This window comes from Aspergillus piperis, assembly GCF_003184755.1.
Source record: "Aspergillus piperis CBS 112811 unplaced genomic scaffold BO85scaffold_11, whole genome shotgun sequence".
NCBI lineage: Eukaryota > Fungi > Ascomycota > Eurotiomycetes > Eurotiales > Aspergillaceae > Aspergillus > Aspergillus piperis.
The window spans coordinates 943,190-962,471 of record NW_020291601.1 but is presented as its reverse complement, the minus strand read 5'-3'; the positions used below and the strand labels follow the sequence as shown (position 1 = coordinate 962,471).

The 19,282-nt window shown below is 49.5% G+C and overlaps 7 protein-coding genes across 7 annotated transcripts; 4 read left to right on the top strand and 3 right to left on the bottom strand.

Moving 5' to 3' along the window:
* Positions 1–175: 175 nt before the first annotated feature.
* On the top strand, positions 176–3,647 carry BO85DRAFT_423022 (uncharacterized protein; the record flags this gene model as incomplete). The annotated part of the gene is made up of 7 exons (XM_025657999.1): positions 176–897; positions 1,136–1,286; positions 2,026–2,051; positions 2,114–2,292; positions 2,342–2,439; positions 2,856–2,898; positions 2,955–3,647. 7 exons carry the CDS (start codon positions 176–178, stop codon positions 3,365–3,367), a joined length of 1,632 nt encoding a protein of 543 aa, XP_025514846.1. The 3' UTR covers positions 3,368–3,647.
* A 150-nt stretch (positions 3,648–3,797) lies between these two features.
* cbf5 (pseudouridine synthase CBF5) lies at positions 3,798–5,842 on the top strand. The gene is made up of 5 exons (XM_025657094.1): positions 3,798–4,037; positions 4,099–4,255; positions 4,315–4,946; positions 4,998–5,224; positions 5,289–5,842. The coding sequence occupies exons 1-5, from the start codon at positions 3,926–3,928 to the stop codon at positions 5,616–5,618; spliced, it is 1,458 nt and encodes a 485-aa protein (XP_025514845.1). The 5' UTR covers positions 3,798–3,925; the 3' UTR covers positions 5,619–5,842.
* Positions 5,843–6,083: 241 nt separating this feature from the next.
* Positions 6,084–7,506, top strand: BO85DRAFT_373785 (FYV10 family protein; the record flags this gene model as incomplete). The annotated part of the gene is made up of 4 exons (XM_025656097.1): positions 6,084–6,137; positions 6,214–6,753; positions 6,822–7,016; positions 7,075–7,506. The coding sequence occupies 4 exons, from the start codon at positions 6,084–6,086 to the stop codon at positions 7,504–7,506; spliced, it is 1,221 nt and encodes a 406-aa protein (XP_025514844.1).
* A 121-nt stretch (positions 7,507–7,627) lies between these two features.
* On the bottom strand, positions 7,628–9,204 carry BO85DRAFT_373852 (25S rRNA (uracil2634-N3)-methyltransferase; the record flags this gene model as incomplete). The annotated part of the gene is made up of 2 exons (XM_025656101.1): positions 7,628–8,676; positions 8,982–9,204. 2 exons carry the CDS (start codon positions 9,202–9,204, stop codon positions 7,628–7,630), a joined length of 1,272 nt encoding a protein of 423 aa, XP_025514843.1.
* A 1,170-nt stretch (positions 9,205–10,374) lies between these two features.
* gmtA (GDP-mannose transporter) lies at positions 10,375–12,028 on the bottom strand. Its single transcript, XM_025660583.1, has 4 exons — positions 11,690–12,028; positions 11,523–11,610; positions 11,070–11,441; positions 10,375–11,003 (listed from the first exon to the last, which is right to left on the bottom strand). Exons 1-4 carry the CDS (start codon positions 11,930–11,932, stop codon positions 10,561–10,563), a joined length of 1,146 nt encoding a protein of 381 aa, XP_025514842.1. The 5' UTR covers positions 11,933–12,028; the 3' UTR covers positions 10,375–10,560.
* Positions 12,029–13,166: 1,138 nt separating this feature from the next.
* BO85DRAFT_330058 (thioredoxin domain-containing protein) lies at positions 13,167–13,853 on the top strand (the record flags this gene model as incomplete). The annotated part of the gene is made up of 1 exon (XM_025655439.1): positions 13,167–13,853. A coding segment is annotated over one exon (687 nt), but the record flags the coding sequence as incomplete, so codon positions are not given.
* Positions 13,854–14,681: 828 nt separating this feature from the next.
* BO85DRAFT_45102 (1,3-beta-glucan biosynthesis protein) lies at positions 14,682–16,474 on the bottom strand. Its single transcript, XM_025660501.1, has one exon. It carries the CDS (start codon positions 16,243–16,245, stop codon positions 14,716–14,718), a length of 1,530 nt encoding a protein of 509 aa, XP_025514840.1. The 5' UTR covers positions 16,246–16,474; the 3' UTR covers positions 14,682–14,715.
* Between the last annotated feature and the right edge of the window lie 2,808 nt (positions 16,475–19,282).

Below are 19,282 nucleotides of genomic sequence, written 5' to 3'. Positions count from 1 at the left end.
TGTGAGTTGTTCCTTTCCACAGCTGCGGCTGACATAACTAGTCGAAATTTGAACTCGTTTAAGCCCGTGTAATCATCTCCGAGTTGTTTGTTTTTGATGGTTCATTTTGTCCACCAGGGCCTGGTTATCTTAGCAATTGGACCAAATGCGCACGTTCAATTTGAATTCCAGACGGATGCGACTATTACTGCGTTCATGGCAGCAGCAGCAACAGCAGCAGAATTGGCGGACACTACCGGCTTCATGTCGTGCATGTTCGTCTCTTTCCGAAAGGCTACATCGAGATTTGACATCACGACAGCTCCCCTTGACTTTTGACTATCTACATCCCCAGCCGTCATACCTCCTGAGCTTAACTCTGGCCGAACTCCTTCCCACGCTAACCCCAGCGCCAAATGAGCTCCCTTCTGCACACAGCAGATCTCCCGTGCCAGCAGGCCACCACCTAGTCTACTTCCCTCCCCAAGTCACATTGCCGCAGATCCTTCCAGACGGTACGGACACCTTACATGCCCCAGGGAGTCCCTTTGATAGGCGCTTGTGGGCTGGTGGGAGTGTCAGGTTCTCCACTCCGAAAGGCCTGGTCCTAAATGGCAGCCGAGCCGTTTGTATCGAAACTATTCGTGACGTGGTAATGAAGGGGCGGTCAGGCGAAGAAAAGGTTATGGTCAAGATTGAAAGGCGGATCGGCACAGTTCAAGAGGGCGAAGACCATCGCGATATTAAAGAGCGGATATGGAAGGAGACCGAGGAAGACGTTGGCGATGCTTGTGTCATTGAGACCAGGAATTTATTGTTTATGCGCAAGAAAACTCCCGAGCAACTAAGTCATGACAAGGCTGGTTTTGACATGGAAAATAGGGCTATAAAATGTGCGAGCTACCTCGAAGATTACCAGTCACTATATCTTTGCTAACGGTGCTCGGTGGCGCGTAGCACCCTCGGGTTCATACTTCCTCCACAGACTCATACCTAACAAAACCCTGCTGTTCCGCTTCTCGGCTCTTACTTTCAACGCTCATTCTATACATCTCGACAAGGCCTACACACAAGACGTTGAAGGCTACCGCAACCTTCTTGTACATGGACCGTTGACTTTGACGTTGCTTCTTACTGCTCTGCAGGGCCATTTGAGTAAGTTACAATTGACTGTCACACACATTGAGTATAGGAACATAGCTCCTCTATATGTTGATGAGGAGTTAGCAGTATGCGGCAAACCCAAATTGGGAAAGGGCTACACAACCTGGGATGTTTGGATTGAGGGTAAAGACGGACGACTTGCCGTCCGAGGCACCGCTTTCACTAGCCCTCTGTAGGGCTCATGGAGTCATGATGAAGAAGCGGCCAAAGGCCAATAATGGAATAGAGAGGAGAGCCTCCTGATATATTAAGAACTTACTCGGCTTGACACCACTACTCTGACTATGGTACTTGAATCCTAGAGCAATCACGGCCGTCGAAAAGGGACGTCTTAGTAGATCGATACTTGTTCGATGAAAGGGGTGTATTGTGGCATATAGCGACACATTGCATGTTGAATTAGCTCGCATGTAGCACTAGTAACTCGTTATTTCAGGAGTATTATGGAGTACCGAGGACCCATTCATGGATATGATAATCTGTCCACACTCGTTTCTGCTATATTCAGTCACTGATCATGTCATTATCGTTAACTACGGGGTAGTTCTCTACTAACCAGGCCCTGAAACAGCAGGACATCATTACGTACAGAAATGATGATAGGAACTTCCGCAATTGGTATAACCCTGTGGGTCGCACACATGCCGGAACGGATAAACAGATGCCGCACTGGAGCTAGGAAATACACACACTATAAGAACTCACTTTCTGTCCTTTTCTTTCTTTCCCATTATTCCCAACTTAGTTGTTAAAACAACTTTGAATGCCACGCCCCCTATTGTGACACTGAATGATGTGTGTCGAATAGTATCTGTACTCGGATTACAGTATTACCACCGTGACTGCTTTTCATAGCAGCTCTTTGCAATCACAATGGACCAGTTTTGGGCTGCTCCTCCTGTTACTAGGTATGAGCTATTCCCACATCACTTGTGTCTCATGTCAAGATCCATAACTGACTCTCCTTCAGAACACTCACTGCACTTACCTTTCTACAGTCTATACTAGTACATGGTGGCCTCCTCAGCGGTTACTATGTACTTTTCCTTCGCCGCCTTGTCTTCAAGACACTACCAGAGATATGGAGGCTGTTCTCGCCGTTCATAATCACTGGACCAGGCCTTTCCCTGATCTTTGATCTCTACTTTAGTATGGTTTTTGCGCTGTTCTGATGAACGGGCGTGCTAACTGCCGGTAGTGTTTACTTATGGCAGCCGCCTGGAGACTGAATCTCCCCGGTTCAGTGCACCTGGTGATTTTTTCACTTATGTGTTCTTCGTAGCATCCATCATCATGGTAAGTTGTGGGAACATCCCAGTCTCATATGCAAGCGATGACTTCGACCCCTGTTGTCTCGCAGTCTTGCTGTGCGCCCATCTTCGTTATCGTTATCGTTCTGTTTCATTTGTTTATCTACCACCTCGTATATCTGCCCGCCCAGCGCAGCATCAGCTGAAGCGGTTCCTGGAAACGAGGGAGATCACCCCTGCATCCCGTATAGCTCCACAACTGATTTTACCGGGGCTATATGCGTTGTAGGCATGGTGGGACGACCAGTGAGATAGCTAGTGTGATGAATCGGTTCACACTGGTGGTTATGGTGCCCTACATCTCTATAACTATATATCCTATTGCCTTTTCATTTATTTTTATAGACCCTTCCTCCCTTCCAATGTAGCCTCCTTGAACTTGCCAGTACTGACAACCCAAAGCTCACGGCAGGTTGTCTTTTGAACAATGTAATTTTTACCTCCGGTGAGCTAACCGTGGTACCAAATATGCTTGCCCATACTGATGTTTTCTCAACTCAGCGTTGATCCTGGCATTCGTTTACACGTATTCCCAAGACAATCGAGGAAAAAAGGCGAGCTTTTTCATCGTCCAAATACCCGTCGAGTTCTTACCTTGGGCAATGCTCACATTAACACTCGTCGTTTCCGGATGGCCTGCGGCGTTGAGGGACGGCATGGGCATAGTTGCTGCCCACTTCTACGATTTCCTTACCCGTATATATCCAACTTTCGGAGGTGGTAAGAACTACCTCGTCACTCCAGCCTTTGTGAGGCGGTTCTTTGCTGCTAGCAAGCCGCGGGGCGAAGCTCGCGCCTTTGGGACCGCCTACCGTGCGACGGACCAAACCCAGGGTTCTTCGGGAAGCTGGACTTCATCCTTTCAGAGCCCTTGGAGCAGAAGAGGGCCAGGAAGAAGACTTGGTGGTGACTGAGTAGGCACGTCGTTCCTACCAGGTTATTGAGTCGCTCCAGTCCAGAGTAGGGAAGTCTGGTCAAGCGGGCAATGTTTACTACAATTGTATTTAACTTGGTGCTGAAGCCAAGGGCTCAAGAAGTACGACTGTCAACTTCTTGCAGGTCCTTGAAGTCATTTCGATGCTCAGAATCATAAATAAAAGAGAGGTAGCAGATACTCAAGTAAACACGACACAGGTAGACCGATACCTCTTATATACCGCCAAGTAATGAAAATTGTCAACTTTCGATACAGTCCTTCAAAGTAACATGTTTTAAAAACGTAACGAGACGTACGGATACCGAATTTGCAACGTGCAAAAGACAAGTCACGGGATGCTGGGTCGGCGGGTAAAATTTCTGCTCTAACCTGATTAGTCGCAGGAGCTTTCGCCGCACTTGCAAAATTTCCCAGACTTCTTCCTCGCTAGCGCGAGAACAAAACTTAGTCCGGAGAGTGCAATTTTTCCTGCGCCTTCCCTCAACGCGCGCAACAACCCAGTTATCTCTGCACCCTTCAAGCCAGCCTTTTCAAAATGGCGGTCGCAGTGGCTAAGGAGGAGATGGACTACGCAATCAAGCCTGAGGCTAGTTCCTCGAAAATCGACACGTCGGAGTGGCCGCTTCTTCTGAAGAATTATGACAAGCGTATGTTCACTCCAAGGCCATATCTCATATCAATGTAGCTGGTACTGATCCATAATATCAGTGCTTGTCAGGACCGGCCACTTCACGCCTATCCCCGCTGGTAGCACTCCTTTGAAGCGCGACCTGAAGTCGTACATCAACTCCGGTGTCATCAACCTCGACAAGCCTTCAAACCCCTCCAGTCATGAGGTTGTTGCTTGGATGAAGAGAATCCTGAGGTAAATTTTCTATTTTGCTCTCCTCTCGTCTTGACGATACTGAGACTAGTTCTGTAAAGGGCGGAGAAGACTGGTCACAGCGGAACCCTCGACCCCAAGGTCACCGGTTGCTTGATTGTCTGCATTGACCGTGCCACTCGCCTGGTGAAATCCCAACAGGGTGCCGGAAAAGAATACGTTTGCGTTATCCGCCTTCATGATAAGATCCCTGGTGGCGAGGCCCAGTTCAAGCGGGCTCTCGAGACATTGACTGGAGCTCTTTTCCAGAGGCCGCCATTGATCTCTGCTGTTAAGCGTCAGCTTCGTATCCGGACAATTCACGAAAGCAAGCTTTACGAGTTCGACAACGAGAGGCACCTTGGTGTCTTCTGGGTCAGCTGTGAAGCCGGAACCTACATCAGAACCCTCTGTGTCCACTTGGGTCTTCTGCTCGGTGTTGGTGCGCACATGCAGGAACTCCGCCGTGTTCGCAGTGGTGCCATGGATGAGAACAGTGGAATGGTGACTCTGCATGATGTTTTGGATGCCCAATGGATGTACGACAACCAGCGGGACGAGTCTTATTTGAGGAAGGTCATCAAGCCTCTGGAGACTCTCCTCACCACGTACAAGCGTATCGTTGTCAAAGACAGCGCTGTGAATGCTGTGTGCTATGGTGCTAAGCTGATGGTTCCTGGTCTCCTCCGCTTTGGTAAGATCCCACCTGTATATGGTCCGATTTGAATTGCTAACTCTGGTGAAGAGGCTGGTATTGAGGTCAACGAAGAGGTAGTCCTCATGACCACTAAGGGTGAGGCTATTGCCATTGGTATCGCTCAAATGTCGACCGTCGAGCTGTCCACCTGCGATCACGGCGTTGTTGCCAAGGTCAAGCGTTGTATCATGGAACGCGACCTGTACCCCCGTCGCTGGGGCTTGGGACCTGTGGCTTTGGAGAAGAAGAAGCTCAAGTCCGCCGGAAAGCTGGATGTAAGCTATTCTCTGGATTTGTGAAACGCTCACCTATGTGCTGGTTTGCTGACAAACAATGCAGAAGTACGGTCGTGCTAACGAGGCTACGCCTGCCAAATGGAAGAACGACTACAAGGATTACAGCGCACCCGAAGAAGAAGGCGCGCAGGCAGTGGCTCAACCCGTCGCTAAGGAAGAGGCTGCTACTCCTGCCGAGCAAACGGAAACCCCTTCTTCTCCCAACAAGATGGATGTTGATGACGACGACGACGAGAAGAAGAAGCGCAAGCGCCACGAAGGTGAGACACCCGAGGAGCGGGCCGAGCGCAAGCGCAAGAAGAAGGAGAAGAAGGAAAAGAAGGAGCGCCGGAAGTCCAAGCAGGAGAAGGAGGAGAGCGACGATAGTGATTAAACGCTTCCGGGAAGTTCTTTACCTGCCTCAGAACGGGGAGCGGCCGCTATCCAATCGGTTCAGGCTTGTTGGAGCGTCGCTTGGGTATGATTCCTGTAACATACTTGTTTCTTTGTGTCGGAGTCTTGGGTTTGAAAAGGGAATCTATTTACTAAAGAGATTTTTGTTGCGGTTCTTGTATGTCAGTGTCTTTTCTCGATTCAATTACTATTTCCACCTGCGTGGTCCTTGAACATAAGTGAACGTCTTCGTAAGTTGGGCGCGGGTACCGTGACTGAAGACCCGTGACCGGAGGCGGTGTCCCCCGCATTACTTCCGGTAACCACGTCGGGCAACATCCATCTGCTGCTCCCCCATTCCTTCAAACCCCCATTCACTTATGTCTACTTCACGTCTCATTTGATCGTGCTTAGCCTATAAACTGCCTAGTCAGAAACTCAATCACTGGCTGTATCTTGGTTCACCATGGCTGCGGAACTTACATCTACCCGGCTCAATGCGGAGAACCATCTGCTCTTGGTATTCAGCTCTATGCCCCCAACCTATTGCCTACTTGCCCCCGCATTCTGATACTAATCTGGTCGTCTGATTCTAGGACCAGCCTCTCCTACGGTTACCACATGAGCTTGCACGTCGAAATTTCAAATCTGTTCAGCGCCTCGTGGAGCGTGAAAAGGAATATGTCATCCCCGCACTCAAGGAGACCGCCAATGCATCCTTATCAAATGAGCAAACGCCTGACCAAGCTCTTGCTGCACTCGACGCTATGATTTCCCGCATGCAAGGCTTGAAACGGAAAATGGAGAATTTACATCAGGAGGAAAGAAGAATTCAAGAGCAGTCCCGGAAGCGTATTCAGCACCTGGAGAAACTTCACCAGATTCCTAGCTTGGCAGACGTCCAATATGATCAGTGGGCGAGGGTTCGATTGGACAGGCTCATGGTAGATCATATGTTACGCTCCGGGTATATTAAAAGTGCCCAGCAATTAGCCCGTGAGAAGGGGATCGAGGAACTCGTAGATCTCAACGTTTTCGTACAGTGTCAACGGATTGCCGAGAGCCTACGCGCTGGTGAAACTAAAGATGCCCTGCAATGGTGTGGCGAGAATAAAGCAGCGCTGAAGAAGAGTCAGGTTTGTCTCACATCGACCGATGATCACGGAGCTATATGCCAGAACACAAGCCTGACCATGGTTTACAGTATAATCTGGAGTTCGAACTTCGATTGCAGCAATACATTGAAATGGTCAGAACGGGGCATAAAGAGAGATTCAATGACGCTATGATTCACGCCAAAAGATATTTGGCGCCTTACCTTGAGACACAATCGGTAGAGATTCATCGAGCTGCAGGACTTCTCGCTTTTCCTCCAGACACCAAAGCTGAGCCGTACAAGGTAATGGGAATATTGGAGACACTCTCATGAAAGACCGTACAAACTAACTCGCCCTTAGTCGATGTATGCTCATGAAAGATGGGCTTATCTTTCCGATCTCTTTGTCCGCACTCACCATGAGCTCTTGTCATTATCTTCTCGCCCTTTGTTACACATCGCTCTGTCTGCGGGGTTGTCGGCTCTCAAGACTCCTTCGTGCCATTCGGCCTATACCTCCTCCAGTTCCAACTCGCTGTCCACAACAACATCTGTTTGTCCAATTTGTTCGACCGAGCTTAACGAGCTCGCACGTAACATGCCATATGCTCACCACACAAAGAGCTACGTTGAAAGCGACCCGATTGTGCTTCCAAATGGCAGAATTTACGGTCAGCAACGGCTCTTAGAGATGAGCAAGAAAGTCGGATGTGTTGAGGCAGGTAAAGTAAAGGACCCTACGACCGGTGAAGTATTCAATGAGGGTGATATGAAGAAAGTCTACATCATGTAAACAAGGAATGCGTACCAAGGCTATGTACAGCTGCAACTGGCCCTACTCCTTATCTCATTCTTCTGGGTTGAAACGGACAGTGGAATGTGTATCTGCAACGAGTATTTTGCACGGGCATTTTCTATTCGCTGTCGTCACTGTCGGATGCATCTCTCGGCCTCTTCTTTTTCGCACTCTGCCCAGCTTTGGAAGATGGGGCGTTCCTCCGTTTCACTGGATGGTCTTCCTGTTTAACCTCAAAGACGTACATTCTCGCGTCCCTATCTTCCCCCCTCCAGCCGCCTCTCCCACCATCCTTTCCTTCAATGTCGCCCAGCGTCCGCGCATGGGAATACTCCTTATAAGAGGCCCACGGGAATCGAAAACTGGTGACCACTCGCAGGCCAGCATGCCTTGCAAGGTCTTTAATATTCCAGAGGGTGTAAGGCTCACCCTCAAACATCGACACTAGAATCTGACCTGGTTCCACTCTGTTTTGGCGTGTCGCCTGCCCGGTAGTATTGGCTGTTCGCAGTTGGTCGCCGTCTTCACTGCCATCATGATCGTTTTCACCCCCGCTTGATTCAACGTCAGAGTCCTCCCAGTTGTCCCAGTCGTCTTCGTCGTCACTATCTACGCGCACGGGTTGATGGGACAACAAAGGCACGCACGCTTTGAAGAAAGCCACCAAGAGTTCCTGGTTGGCTCGCACCTGCCGATTGACGTCGGTGGAGATACCGCCGACATGGGGGAAGTTGAAACAGATCACATCCCACGGTCCACCTTGTGGTGCAGATGAGGTGCCGCTCTTTGCTTCTTTCCAGGCCGGGCGTTTTCGCTCCTGTCGTGGAAAGCCCGTCCGTATTTCTTTACCGCCACCCGCAGGAAGACCAAGTTTTCGAGCGTCAACTGAGTAAATGACTTTGGGTCCACGACGTTGCGCCTGGTCTTCAAGGAGCCCTTGTGCATTGGTTCCGACAATGCTTGTGCCGTCTCCGTTGGATGAGTTCTCCTTACTGTCCGAAGCATGGTCCCCCGTCGTCGCCTTGGGAAATGCATACTGTATATCGTGAATGTTATTTTCAGCTTGGGGGTATTTGCTGTGGAGCGTATCTTTGGAATCATAGCAGGTAGCCATGACATTCTTGCAACGGTGCTGGAGGACTAATGAGCGAGCAAAGGAGAAGTCGCCTACATCAATATAGTTAGGACTGCGGTCCAGCGAAGCAACTTTATGACATGGTTCTCCGGGTCAGATTCCCCCTCCCACGGAGGGAATTAGCAAGTATGATGTAGACAAAGGCCAACGCGGGCTTGGACACTGAGCATCTGCTTTCCGCGTGGGGAGGAGGAAAGGCGCGCGCGAAGAGAAGAAAAGAAGGAAGGAGGGAAAAGAAAGCAAGTATCAAGATTGTAAAGGCAATGCATGCACCTATCGAACCGCAAGAAGGGCACATAAAAGTAGTAATTGGGAAGGAAGGGCAAATCCGACTCACCTTCCCCAACCAACAAAATCCGATCCTTCCGTCCAAAAGGCACAATAGGCCGCTGGTTCCTCTGCACCTGTTGCTGTTGCTGCTGCGAATTCTTCATCTTTCGATCGTTGTTGCTGTTTTTAGCATTACCCGACGACCCGGGGTGGTGATGAGCACTCTGAGCGGCTTTGGGCTTTGCAGAGTTCGTAGGGGTGGTAGTCGAAAGCTTAGCAAACGATGACATTTTGCGATGCTTTTTTGAATGCTGTTGTTGCTGTTGCTGTTGCTGTTGCTGGCCTGCTGGGGATGGGCCCCCGCCTTTCCTGGACTTGGGCATTTTTCTTTTTATCTTCCTTTTTTTTTTTTTTGATTTTTTAATCCCTTCCCTTCTCTTTGTCTGGTGATATTTAAAGAGTATGTAGGGAAATTGTTAGGGGTAAAAAAGGAAAAGGTAAATATTAGGAATAATGATGAGAAAAGAGGGGGAAGACGGGAGTCGTCTCTTTTCTTAGGTAAGGGTTGTGTACTGTATATATATATATATATATTTCATATAAATGTCTTTTGATAATGATATATATATATTTTGCGATACAGAGGCACTTAAGGTACGGTGGAGGCACGGCGGCGATTCAAAATTCTACTACGTATGATTTGCCTGCTTGCCGCATGGACCAATGAGAGGGTCGGGTTTGCGGGATCATGGTAGGGACGGGACCCCATAGGAGACAGACCTCCGGAGATGCATCAGTACTTATTGATGGTAGTACGTAGTAGGTAGCTCAATATGGTTCTATCTAGGTAAATGCAGTTATACAGTAAGTGTTTAATTCAGGACCGTGACACACACACACACACACACACACACACACACACACAGATTTGTTAAGAAAAGCATGTAACATGTTCACGAGAAGCTCCGGGGACCTTACATTATGAGAAGATACTCCGAGTGCAACCTCGGCGACTAAGTCGTACTCTTACCGCGAAGGGATCTCCAGTCGTCCAAAAAAACACGCTTCAATTCTATAAAATTTATTAAAAAGGCAGTAAAGAAAGAACTTCTTATATACAGGCTTCAACACCAGGAAAGGCCTTCCTTTTTTGATAAATCCTCAACCGCACGAAACCTGAACTTGCGAGGCCCCGTCACAGACAAGAACACGGAACACGCCATGATCAGCAAAACAATAAGACATGTCATATCAATCCACGGCATTACTAGATGATATTCAAATGGAAGCCATCTGCGCAGCCCGAAACAAAAATAAAAAGAATATGCGAAAAGGGTCATGATCGGGGCAGATATTTGAAAGCAAAGCTGAAAGACCAGTAACAGCAAATTAAAGGCCTCTCAGGTAGCTCGACATGTGGAAATTGAATACAGAACCACCAACACCTGCCGAGGAAGGCATGAAGACTGTGATTCAAGGTCTGAACGACAGCCCTCGCCAACTACAACGAAACGAAGAATCACATATCACATGCGAGTAACGAGCACGTTCAATCTTGCACTCGGTACGGAGCAACATTGACGATGGTCAAGCCGGAGCAGTCGCCCACAACGAGTTGACCATCCACTTGATGACTGGCAACCCGACTAGGAACGTAGAGAGTCCCTCATACTCTGGCTGCTGGCGCTGACCGGGGGGTTGGCGGTCGGCAAGACACCAGTCCTTGGCTTAGCGTTTTGCTTGATCTTAGCAACGGCGTAAACGATACCGCTAACAAAGCCAACGACGATAGCCGAAACACTGGGGAAGGTAACAGGAGCATCGAAGAAGATGAGTCCAGAGATAGCAATGGGAAGCTTGTTCAGAGCTCCAACCATGGAGTAAGTGGTCGACGAAGTGACGCGAACACACCAGGCGGAGGTATAGGAAATGAACACAGTCGACAGGCCGGAGAGGATCATGGCGAAAACGATGCTGTTGCGGTCCACAGGAGGGAAATTGCGGTTGACGTTGGTGGATGACCAGTCTTCCAAGAAAGCGGACAGAACGATCAAGACGGGGATCGACAGAAGGTTGTTGTAGAACATGGCTAGAAAACGGCAGGTCAGTAAAACGATACTTTCGAGCTACAATAGATTGGATCCGAGCAACGTACTGTCAAAGTCCTTGAAGTTGGTCAGCTTGATCCGCTTGCGCATGCCCAAAACATAGGACGACGTGCAGAGGCAGTTGACCAGCATCCAGACGTAGCCTGCATTCAAAGTGGACATCTTGGCGGTCGCATCGCCATTGCTCTCCACAGCGTGCTTGATGTCAGCCCAGGCGGCAATGATAGAGCTCAGAACCATCAGTCCGAAAGAGAACAGGGTAAGACCGGTGACGGAGCCACCGAACCACAGCACCTCTCCGTAGGCGATAAGGATGATGGTCAAGTTCTTGAAGATGGTGTAAACGGGAATCGAGAGGAACTGAAGCGCCTTAGAGCCCGTGTAGATCATGCCGATCAAGAGCAGAGTGATGGGGAACCCTAGTGATAATCAAAGACATGTCAGTTCGAGAGCGTCGCGAGGGGGGTTTGAAGGCATGCATGTAGAGTCTGGGCACTTACACTTTCTGGCCTCGTCCGCGCTGAAGTCGCGATAAGTGATCAAACCGCATGATTTACAGGTCTGGATTGCAATGATACAAACGAGAGACTGCAGGGGAAATCGAACAGTGGTCAGCCTTGAGCATGCAATACACACCCGCCATGTGCTCCGATATTAGCCAACATACCTGGATGCAGAGGAGGAAGAAGTTGAGGTTGAAATCAGTGCCGGACAAGACATATTTGTTCATGACGGTCATCAAGATCGAGGATCCACAGTAGGCCAACACGGGCAAGATGGGGTTGTTGGACAGCGAGCCCGACGGCGGACTCCTGGGCTGAGGCGGCGGCGGCGCCTCGAAGCTCTTGTTGCCCTGGTCTATCGAATCCATCTGGATCGTGTAGTCGTCGGTCTTCTTGCCTTCAGCCATGGTGACTGATTCAATGAGTGTCTATGCGAAGGGGGTGGGAATTGAAAACGATAGGCCTGTGGTAACGAGGAGAAGTCGTGGCAAGGCGAAGGCGAGTCGGGGATGAAGTGATAGTGGCGGCGCCGGAGCGAGCGTTAAGAGGAAAGAAAACCCGCAAGTATAAAAAAAGAACACGAAACACCGGCCCGGAGATATGTTCAATCAGCCAGGCAGTCTGGAAAGAACGGGGGGGCGAGAATGTGAAGAGGACAAGGGGGGAAGAAGAGGGGGGGAAGACACGAGGAGGAGAAAGTCGAGAAAGAGGCTGAGGATAAGCTGGGGGGAGGAAGAAAGACCAGAAGGAAGAAGAATAATAATATCGCGAACGAAGGCGAAGGGGGAAAAGCAAATTACTGGGAAATGAAAAAAAAGGTTTCCTTTCCCGCCTGGGCTGGAACTCCCGCTTCCTCCGGATGCGGCGTACAGTCGGTTATTTTTAATCTTGGCTGGTATACCAGTACATACATAGTTACATACAGTAGGGTCATGTTTCTTTGTGATGGTGTGCCATGCTTGGCTTTTCTACAAGTTCATATTACCTGTGCCTTGGTCGATTGTTCCCGATTATCAGTGATGTGTCTCACAGTGCCACGTTGTTCCTATTGCTGGGGAAGTCGGGATCAAGTGGAAATGATTAATTACACTTGGTACCTGACCAAAGAGGCGGTGGTACCTTTTCAGGGACTTCCTCCATACTCCGTATCGTACCAGCACTGGGAATTTCAATGCGGTCCAAACCGACTGATAACCCGCCGTAGATTCTTCTGCCTCCGTATAGACTCCGTTCCCCGATCAAATCACAAAAGGGAAACGACTGTTCACCTTGGAATATTGTGTCCATATCCCTACATATAATTTCTTCATTTAAGCCTCCTATCTCACTCAAAGTCAATCTCTGAAGCTTTTTTGCGGGAGCATTCAGCTTCCACCTACCTACCCCTCCGACCCACTGTGTGCTTCGCACTCCCCTCCTCGTCCTTTATCATCAACATATAACTACCATATATACTACCTCTCCTATTCCTGTCTCTTTCTAAGGCTTGCCATTATTCTTCAATTGAACACATATACCATCGGGTTCAACCTCGCTCTCTGCACCAAAAAGCCCATCTTTACAACTATAACCTACAATCCAAAAGAACCCACCACAACCATGAGTCGCGCCTTCGAAGACCACCCCCCCGCAAGAGACCAAGATGACCACGACGCCGACTCGGACGCTCTCTTCGACGCGCTAGAGAACGAAGATGACACAGCCTATCGAGCACACCGAATTGAGCAACTCAATGCGGAATTTGCCTCGGCCCAAAACAACAAGAACAACAATGACAGCCGCACGCGCGACCACACCATCCTCGAAGACAGTCTGTACCCGACCATCTCCAGCGATCAAGCCCTCCTAGACTTTACCACACAGACCCATCGATGCGTGATTCACTTTGCGCACCCGGATTTCGCGCGCTGCGGCACAATGGACGAGCATATTCGAGCGCTAGCAACCCGACACCATGAGGTACGCTTTGCTCGGGTGGATGTACGGAACACGCCGTTTGTGGTGGAACGGTTGAAGATCCGGGTGCTTCCATGTGTGATCGGATTCAAGGATGGGGTTGGGGTTGAGCGCGTGACTGGGTTTGAGGGACTAGGATCGGGTGGTCGGGATGGAACAGATGGTTTTAGCACTGCTACATTGGAGAAAAGGTTGATTTGGAAGGGAATCCTTGCTCAGGAGAAGTTCGGGGCTGGTGATGGGGCGTCTGATGGGTCGGAAGATGATGATAGTGATGGCGGAGAGCGCAGAGATCGGGGGAAGCGGTCGATTCGGACGGGCAACGCGAGGAGTTATAGGCATGCTGATGACGATGATGACGACTGGGATTGAGAAATTCGAGTGGCCTTCCTGGATAGCCTGCCATAATTGCAGAGCGGTATCTCGCCGTCTGGTGGTTGGATGCATCGTTACCTCAATGAAACAAGGCGGGATGGAAACAACAGCCTTGGGGACCAGAGGTTCGTTGCTTGGCTGTAGTCATTGACGTTGATGTGTGACCAATCTGCATTTGCAGCAGTGATCTTGCCAACCGAGCAGGGAGCGACTCAGGTTCGGGTGATGGACTTCCAGGTTTGGAATATGCCCGGATGCTATTCCAATCGAGCCTATACTTGTGAATGGGCGAGCTAGAAAGAGCTGGCGATATCGGGATTCGCAGCACCAACCAATGCCGGAGCAGGGTACTGAATATATTGAAGTCAAGCACTTGAGTAACTGCCAAGACACATCATCATACTAGTGATAGATCGTCGTAGAGTGAGTAGTATTACCACATCGACTACTGCAGGAATCCAGAAAAAAAAAAGAAAAGCCTTGAAGAGAACTAATACAGCATCATCGTTGAGGTAAAGTTACAGAAATGTGGAGAAAACAGATCGCGGGTGACCATCCCAAGTAGAAAGATAAGGCTGCTGGAAGTTGCAAATGACAAGAAAAGAATTGGAAAGAAAACGGACGGCCACAGGAATCATGGAGTATGACGATGCGAGGATTTATACATGTAGGTCAGAAGAGTGTTCACACAAATCCATCAACTTTCATGGAGGGGCGCCTGGGACACTTGGACTGGAAGGAGACAAGATCAGAAAACTCCTCATTAGAAACGCAAAAGCAAGGTGCTCATGATAAAAGATGAAGATGACGCGCCGGAAGAAAAGGAGCAACATAAGGCAACAATCGCTCAAAACGAGGTCTAGATCGCTACATTTTTCATTTCACCCAAGACCTCGGCGTCCAAGCCAGTGGCCGAGGACGGTTGATTCGAGTCACGCTTTTGCGCCTTATCCGCTTCCAACGACTGGCGCTCCTCACTCTTTCCGGCTCCCTCGTTCTCTTTCCCGCCGATTTGAGGCGTAGCTACCTCCATCAAGTCTTCGGATTGACGCTCTTCTTCGTTCTTCTTGGCGGCCTGCTCTGGAAGCTCAGTCTCCTCAACGGTGTGCACCGGACTCGGAGCCTCTTCTGTGACACGAGCCAGCGGACTTGACATGCCAAATTGAGTTTTGGGGCTTTGAGTAGCCCCCCGGTTGGGGAAGCGATGCGGAGACCTTCCACGCTCTTCACTAGGAGTTGGGCTGCCATAGGGGGACTCTTTGCCCGACTTGCCGCCCGTGCTCAAACCCAAGCCATTCGGAGCCTTGCGCCTAGGTGGTCTCCTGCCATACTTCTGATCGGTTCTCCACCTCAAGATCTCCAGGTAAGGGGGTTCCACGTTCTGCGACTTGAATTCCAACAGCTTCATCTCATTCGTTTCTTCATCCACAGAGACCTTGCCACTGCAAATATCATCTGCTAGCGTCGCAAGGAAGGCAGCCCAGGACCGAGCAATGACGTATTTACAATCGTAGTCCCGGCCAAAGATGATAACCTGTCCCCACTTTCCAGCAGGTCCTGGGGCCAAGTCGATAGCGATATGGTTGCCGCCCCAGTCGCGAGCCAGGGGAATCCAAGCCGGATGGGCATAGGCCTTCTGGACTGCACCGGGAGGCTGCGATTCCTGTCGCTCGAGCAGGTCGTTTCTCCAAGCACCATTAGCACCCGGGGCAGGGGGCACAGCGGACGATGAACTGGGAGTTGCCCTTGGAGGAGCGTTCATCATCGATGAGCTCAAAAACTCCTCGTTGACTACCCTCCAGTTCTTCCATTCTTGAACGATTTCCTCACAGTCCAGAAGCATGCAGCCGAAGATGACACCGGTGGGCAGTCCTCCCCGCTCCTGACCATCATGGACCATCAAAGATTCCCGCAGCTCCAACGGTAGGCTGCAGTCCAGTTCGTGCTCCAGTTCGTTGATGTCATTTTGAGTGCAGCCCTCGCATAGATTGTCCCAGAGCTCCTGGTAGTTGTTCTCCAGCCATTTCTCAATCTTCCTCCATGAATGAGCGATGGGGGGAGGGGGCGGAGCACCATCATGGAAACTTTGCATTTGAATCTCTGGGGCACCATCCGCATTGGGGTCTGCGGATTGACGCTTCTGAGATGACAATGATCGCATTCCAGGAGAGTATGGGCGATTGGGCGAGCCCCCTCCCGTAGGTGAGCCGGACCAGCCATTTGAGCCCTTGGGCTGATCGTCATCATACGGGGAAGTCAAATCGGGTCGAGATTCGATAGCGCTTGTTGCAATGGATGTGAGAGGTTCATGTCGACTTTGACTAAGAGGCACATGTTTACCGGTTCGATATGGCGAGTCATGGGAAGCATGGCGATCATAAGAAGTCATCGTATGCCAAAAGGACCGCCATGCTGAGCCGATGCTGTGGATGGGTTTAGAAAAGTGTCAACCGCTGAGCTCGGATTCTCGGGGAGACGTGGCCAGGTGTGTTTCGATGGAAAGGGAGATACTCACGCATTCGCCATGATTGGAATCCAGGCAGATGTCTAGTGACAGAGGGCAAGCGAAATAGACCAGCGCTGGCTATTCTGTTTTACTCTAATTCTCCTTATGAAAAGGGATCGAGGAGCATTTGAAGGAGGGAGAAGGAGGGAGTGCAAGGTCGGAATTCAGTACCGCGGATAGATGGATCAAGAGCGGAAGGCAAATAATAACGTAGAGGAAGTTTTGTTAGGGCCGGTGGGTAAAACGGGGCGGCTAGGGAACCGCTAAGTGACAGCACTAAGAGGCGATTGGTATTAGAGGAAGATGGGAGAAGGAAGAAAGTTGGAAGGGGGGAGGGGGAAGGAAGGGGGTGTGGGAAAAGGGAAAGAAGATGTGGAGATTTGAAAGAGCAGCAGAGTGGAAGACGATTTAGATGGTGCCAGTACCAGAGAGAAATAGAGAGAGATGAAGAGAGAGAGAGAGAGAGAGAGAGAGAGAGAGCGCGCGCGAGAGCGAAAGTAAGAGCAAGCGCGCCAGGAAGGGAGGGATGTGAATGGGTTGGTCTGGAAGGACTGGATAATTGGGGAAATTGAGTATTGGATGGATCTCGGTCTTTGGGTCTGCCTCCTTGTGAGGGGAGAAGAGAGTAAGTAGTAGGGAAGGAAGGGAAAAGAAAAGGAAAGGGAAGGATAAGTTGAAGGGAAGAAGGAATTGAAGAAAGCGCTTTTTCCCACTTCTCTTGTGATGGACAGCAAGATTGGATTCTGTCTTTTTTTTACCTTCCGTAAAAATTCCCTTTCCAATTTCGATGTTGGTTATTGTTGTCGTCGTCTTCCACTTTCTCTCAAACTCCTTCTCCTTCTGTTGCTGTCGTCGTCTCCCTTTGGGGCCCTTCACCAACTAGCGTGCAGTGGGTTAATTTTTTTTTTCGGGGAGGGGGGCGAGGCCGGCAGCGACGATTCGTTGTTTGACCCCCTGGAAAGGCGTCCGGAACCAGGGACTGACTGGACCACATCATTACTCTTCGCAGTCACTTTAGATTGCCTCGCAATGTACCGGCGGTTACACATTCAACGCTAACTCAATCTTCCCCTAAAATAACTACTTTGTAACTGATGATCTAGTATTTAGGTATGGCTTTCCGGTATCCTCTCAAGGGCTCCTCCTCCTCCTCTATATCTAGTAGTCTCTCTATAAGATTATTAGATTATTAGATTATGGACATTTTAATTCCCCCTGCTTTAAACCCGACTCCTTGTAACACCACCAAAGGGAGGAAAAAAGAGAGAAAGAGAAAGCTTATCATGCATCACATAATCCTCACTCACCACTACCTAAAATGTCCGTTCCTGCAGACACCACTTCTTAACATTCCTTACCCGCCACCAACCTCCATCTGGGTGGCAAGCCTTGTCCTATTGCGGCGCTACGCGTGTGATATCACATCTTTTCTTGCAAAACCCTTCCTGGATAGGGCTACTCAATAAACTATGACTGCAGTGGCTGATCTTGTCTACGGCCTTCCCGCAGACGGTCGGGGTCAATTTTTCTATGCTGAATCCAGGTAAGGTACAGTTGCTTAATTATCAAACTATATTCTATTTTAGATGAACCACTCTCTATGTCCTTCATAACCCAGAGAGAAAGAGATGGACGCAACCTTGAAGTTTAATCGGTTTCATGTAGGAACTTCGTCCCATCATCGAACCGAGTGTTCATGCCAATGATCATGATCCTTGCTCATCCCAGCTTTAAATCCATCTTAACTAAATGATGTAACAAACAGCCTCCAAAAGACCCTCTGAACTCTTGTGTAAACCAACCAGATATACACCGGGTACCTGAGTGTGACTAGTGTTATGTAGGTGGGTAAGAAGTAGAGCTACTGCGTCTACCGCAATAAGTAGATTCATCTGACCTATAGTTATTCCGGCATGTAATTCATTGCATGAGTTGAACTTTTTCTTATCCCAAAGCCACCAGCCTTAATACTTAACCAGCCTCACCAGATCGGATCCCCCAGAAACCTACAGTAGACTGCGGGAATAGCCTCACCAATAGGGGAAACCGTCCATGCAACACAGGACCACCCTTTTCATCTTACGGGGAAAGTTGACCCCCACGAACACCCTAGGAACTCCATTTAGCACGAGGAGTTAGCCGACGAAAACAATTTATGTATCTACCTGTCTCGCTTGTCAGAAGAGCCAGCAATTCCGTTCATTGGACATGTATCAGATAGAAGTAATCGAGCATCCAAACCAGTGGATCATACATTCAAAGATCTTGTCTCAGATACACCTATAGTACATAGCTTACCTACTACGCATGTGACCAAACTACTATATAGTACCTAGCTGGAAGGGTACTAGAAATGGCCAAGAAACAACCATGAAAATATCCCAATGCCCTGGAAATCTCCCCCATTCACAATTACCCACCACACAATACCCCCCCCCCCCCCCCTTGTGTCCGCTTTCACGGCGGTTTATTCTTGTTTCTCTTCTCTGTGATGGTGGAATTGCAAGTGGAGGCAAACTTCCCTCTAGTTAGGCGAAATTTGCAAAACGGAAAGTGGAACCCAGAATAATAGCAAAAAAGTGGACCGACGCTTTCGGGAACTCCCCATTCGCCGTTGAGGTTGGGCTTGCCGCCCGCCCGGCTTCTATCCGGGTTCTGGACTCCGGATTCGGGCCTCCTTATCCATACCCATGTCTTTCCCTACCGGCTCTGTAGTCCGTGGAGATGTCAACTAAGTAGGAATCTAGTGCGTAGTAGGGGGAGACAGTTGCTAATTCGGGGTTTTCGGGGAGGGGTTTCGCTAGATAGTGAACGTCGGACTACTGACTGGCTGGAGATGGGGAGACATCTTCTTAATATGGTTGCTCCAATTGTCCCTGAGACATACTAGAGTAGCTGTCACTTGGCAGAGATACTAGAC